Below are 4032 nucleotides of genomic sequence, written 5' to 3' on the forward strand. Positions count from 1 at the left end.
TGATAATCCTCTTTCTGGTTTTCTTTCCATAACTCACCCATCCCATTCTCTATCTTCTCCTTCCCCTTTTCCTCAGGAGCTCTGGTTGGTCTAATTAGTCTATGTTGTTCTTTCTATGGGGGTGCAATTCTCTTCAGCTACTTTCAGTTTTTCCCCTAGTTCTTCCATTGGGGGCTCCTGACTCTGTCCAATGGTTTCCTGTGAGTATCTGAATTTGTTTTCTTCAGGGGCTAGTAGAACTTCTTAGGGAACAGCCATACCAGGGTTCTGTCAGCAAGTTCTTGGCATTAGCAAAGGTGTAGGGGTTTGGCATCTGTAGATGGAATGGATCCCTCAGTGGTTTGGTTTCTCAATGGCCTTTTTTTTTTACTCAGTTCTATTTCCCCTCTTTCTCCTTTGGATAGAAATATTTCTGGGTTAAAAGTTTTTAGATGTGTGGGTGGCCTCATTCCTCAACTAATGTCTGTCCTGTCTACTAGAAATGGTCTCTACAGATTCTATCTCACCTTTGTTAGGAATTTTGGCAAAAATCACTTAGGAAATCAATCTTGTGGTTCCTCACATTATTGGAAAGAGTTGTACCTGAAGACACAGCTATACCACTACTGTGGATATACCCAAAAGAAGCTCCAACATATAGCAAGCACACATGCTCCACAATGTTTTCTGCAGCATTAATAATAGGCATAACCTGGACACAACCCAAATGTCCTAAAACAGAAAAACAAATACAGAAAATGTAGTACATTTAAACAATGAGGTACTACTCAGCTATCAAAAACTATGACTTCATGAAATTCGCAGGCAAGTAGATAGAACTAGAAAACATTATACTGAGAGAGGTACCCCAGACACAGAAGACCACATATAATATGTACTCACTTATGAGTGGATATTAGCTCAAAATTTCAAATACCCTTGATACAACTCACAAACCATAATGATAGTAAGAAGAAAGACCAAAGTGTAGATGCTTCAATCCTACATCGAAGGGGGAACAAAATAATCACAGGATGTAGAGGGAGAAAAGGTCATTCCAAGGAGAGAGTAGGGTGATGGAAAAAGGGGTGGGGACAGAATTAGGTATTGAATAGAACAGTAGAAAAGTACAGAGGGTCAGGAAATTGAATAGAAATATGTATTAGTGTGGAATGGGGAAATGAGTTGTATGAAGTCCCAGATACCAGGGAAGTGAGAGACTCATAATGACCCCAAGGCAATGACCTTAACCCATATTTCTTACTTTTGGTGTAAATGATAATTTGCAAGACAATATTAATGTGGTGTCACCTTAAACCTCAGACTGTTTTAACAGACTTTCAATTGAACCTAGGTATTTTTTAAGTAATATTGAAATTAATTTTACAACACATGCAATTTAAAAGTCTACATGAAATGAAATGATCTAACAAAAAGCTGAAAATTTCAAACCAATAAACATTTTTGTATGAAGTGCTGATCAATTTTGTACTTCAGTTATTTTTATTTAATTCAGGCTTAAATATCAAGTGATGATATGGTAGTTGGAAAAATACAAGTGTCATAAACATTACACCTTTATCAATGTATTTCTTACTTCAAAAAAAAATGGTAGGCAAAGAGATGAACATAAGTAGTGGTAAAATGCTTGATTAATGAAAAAGTAATCTATCTCTCTGCCTGTGAGACTTAGGGGACATCAGAGAAGAGGGGGACAGAAATAATTTAACGGCTAAGGTAACTACTATATAAAGTAAAATAATGGCATCTGGATATAACATAGATCTTGAATTTATGAACTCACTGCATCTGTGGATGTTTATTTGACTGGACTAGACTGGGCTTACAAATGTTCCAATCATGTCATCAGAGAGCCTCTGAGATGCCATCATTCCCTGCTGGGAAGCCAAAGACTTTCATTTTCTTCAATGTTGAAGCTATACACAATTTGCCCTTCTTTTTAAACACCTACTACCTAACATTGTGAAAGTAACTCTTATTAAACTCAGTGTGCCAAACATTAAGAAAGAAAGTAGAAGGGGATATTTGGAAAGAAATGTTTCAGATGGTGGAAACATATGAATTATGAGTTGAAGTGACAATAATTAAGGCTTATTTTATTAACGTTCAAAAGTGTGAAAAATTAAATCAAAATCACTGTAATTATATAAAACAGAAGTACATGTTGATATATAAAAAAATTATAGTGTGTATTTTAGTAGAAAATTCCACAAGGACATTTAAATTCGTTGTTTGTACATAGTATAATTCTCTTGCTCATACACAGAATGCATCTTTAGGTATACCTTCAGTCCTATAATAATTAAATTTGTTTATGTTTGTAATAGGCTTGGCAGTCATGTCTAGTAGATTATGTCTTCTGAAGGAAATGATTCTCCTCTAATGCAAGTATACTATAAGAAAACTTGAATAGCACAACTATTCAAGTGGCTAATACATGCTTAACACACTGGTGCTTGTACTACATTCTGGATGAAAGTAAAATGGTTGCATACTTGAATACAATTTGAAGAATTTGTGCTGCCTGTTAATTTTAAGAAAACATGTTGAATAATTTTTGCCATGTTCTTTGTAGTGCATCCTTTACATCTTTGTTCCTCAGGCTATAGATCAGGGGATTCAACAAGGGGATGATTAGAGTATAAAATATGGATGATATTTTATCAGTATCAATGGAATGACTAGATTCAGGTTGTACATACATAAATATCAGTGTCCCATAGAAGACAGTGACCACTGTCAGGTGGGACCCACAGGTGGAGAAAGCCTTGCGTCTGCCCTCAGCAGAGTTCATCCTGAGAACAGCTATGAGGATGAGCAGGTAAGACATAAGCACAACTACAAGGGAAGAAATCAAATCGAAAGCTGCAAAGATCATAACTATAAGTTCAACTTCTTGTGTATTTGAGCAAAGCAAAGATATTAAAGGGATACAGTCACAAAAGAAATGATTGATGACATTGTAGCCACAGAAGGATAAAGAGAAAATATTTATGGTGACTACAAGGGACATGAATGTACAATAAAGATAGGTCATTGTGACTAGGACCCAACATATTTTATGGGACATGATGACCGTGTAGAACAGAGGCTTACAGATGGCCACATAGCGGTCATAGGACATTGCAGACAGAATGAACAGCTCACTCCCAATAAACAGAAGAAAAAAAGCTAGCTGTGTAGCACAAAGATAGTATGAAATTGCATTTTGATCTACAACAAAGTTTACCAACATTTTTGGTCCCACAGTTGTGGAATAAACAAAGTCAGTGAAAGCTAAATGCCTAAGGAAGAAATACATTGGTGTCTGTAGTTTGGAGTCTACATTGGTAAGGATGATTATCCCCAGATTGCCAATCACTGAAATCAGGTAGATGATGAGAAACAAGCCAAACAATGGGGCCTGTAGTTCAGGATTCTCAGTGATTCCCATAAGGATGAATTCAGTCACCACTGTTAGGTTGTGCTTATCCATTCTCTACCAGAAAGCCTGTCATAAACAGAAACAATAAAATTCATTATATAAAAGACAAACTATTCCAAGAAAGAAACATCGAACATTTCTAATGTAATTACATAAAATAGTAATATTTAAAACCAAACAAATTCATTCATAAGGAAATGCAAACAAAAAATAGAAACTAATTTGATTATCTCATTCATGAAATTTCTATTAAAATGTGCTATACTAGATAAGAAAGATAATTTCAATGTAAACATGAATTGCCACTCTTTTCTAAGGTTTTGCAACCACTTAATCTGGTAAACACTATACTTATTTCTTATTAAGCACTATATATATATATATATATATATATATATATATATATATATATATATATATATATATATATATATATTGCTATAAACTTCTTTTATATTCTTAACTGTTAATAGATGATAGATATATACATGATAGACAGATAGATAGATGATAGATAGATAGATGATAGATAGATAGGTAGATAGATGATAAATAGACAGATATATAGATGGTAGATATAAATACATGATAGACTTTTAGATACATAT

General features: G+C 34.3%; 1 protein-coding gene across 1 annotated transcript; it reads right to left on the reverse strand.

Moving 5' to 3' along the window:
- Positions 1 to 2533: 2533 nt before the first annotated feature.
- LOC308428993 (olfactory receptor 8K3-like) lies at positions 2534 to 3475 on the reverse strand (the record flags this gene model as incomplete). Its single annotated transcript, XM_080927634.1, has 1 exon — positions 2534 to 3475. The coding sequence occupies one exon, from the start codon at positions 3473 to 3475 to the stop codon at positions 2534 to 2536; it is 942 nt and encodes a 313-aa protein (XP_080783760.1).
- Positions 3476 to 4032: the final 557 nt, after the last annotated feature.

The sequence above is a fragment of the Micromys minutus genome (assembly GCF_963924665.1).
Source record: "Micromys minutus genome assembly, chromosome: 13".
NCBI lineage: Eukaryota > Metazoa > Chordata > Mammalia > Rodentia > Muridae > Micromys > Micromys minutus.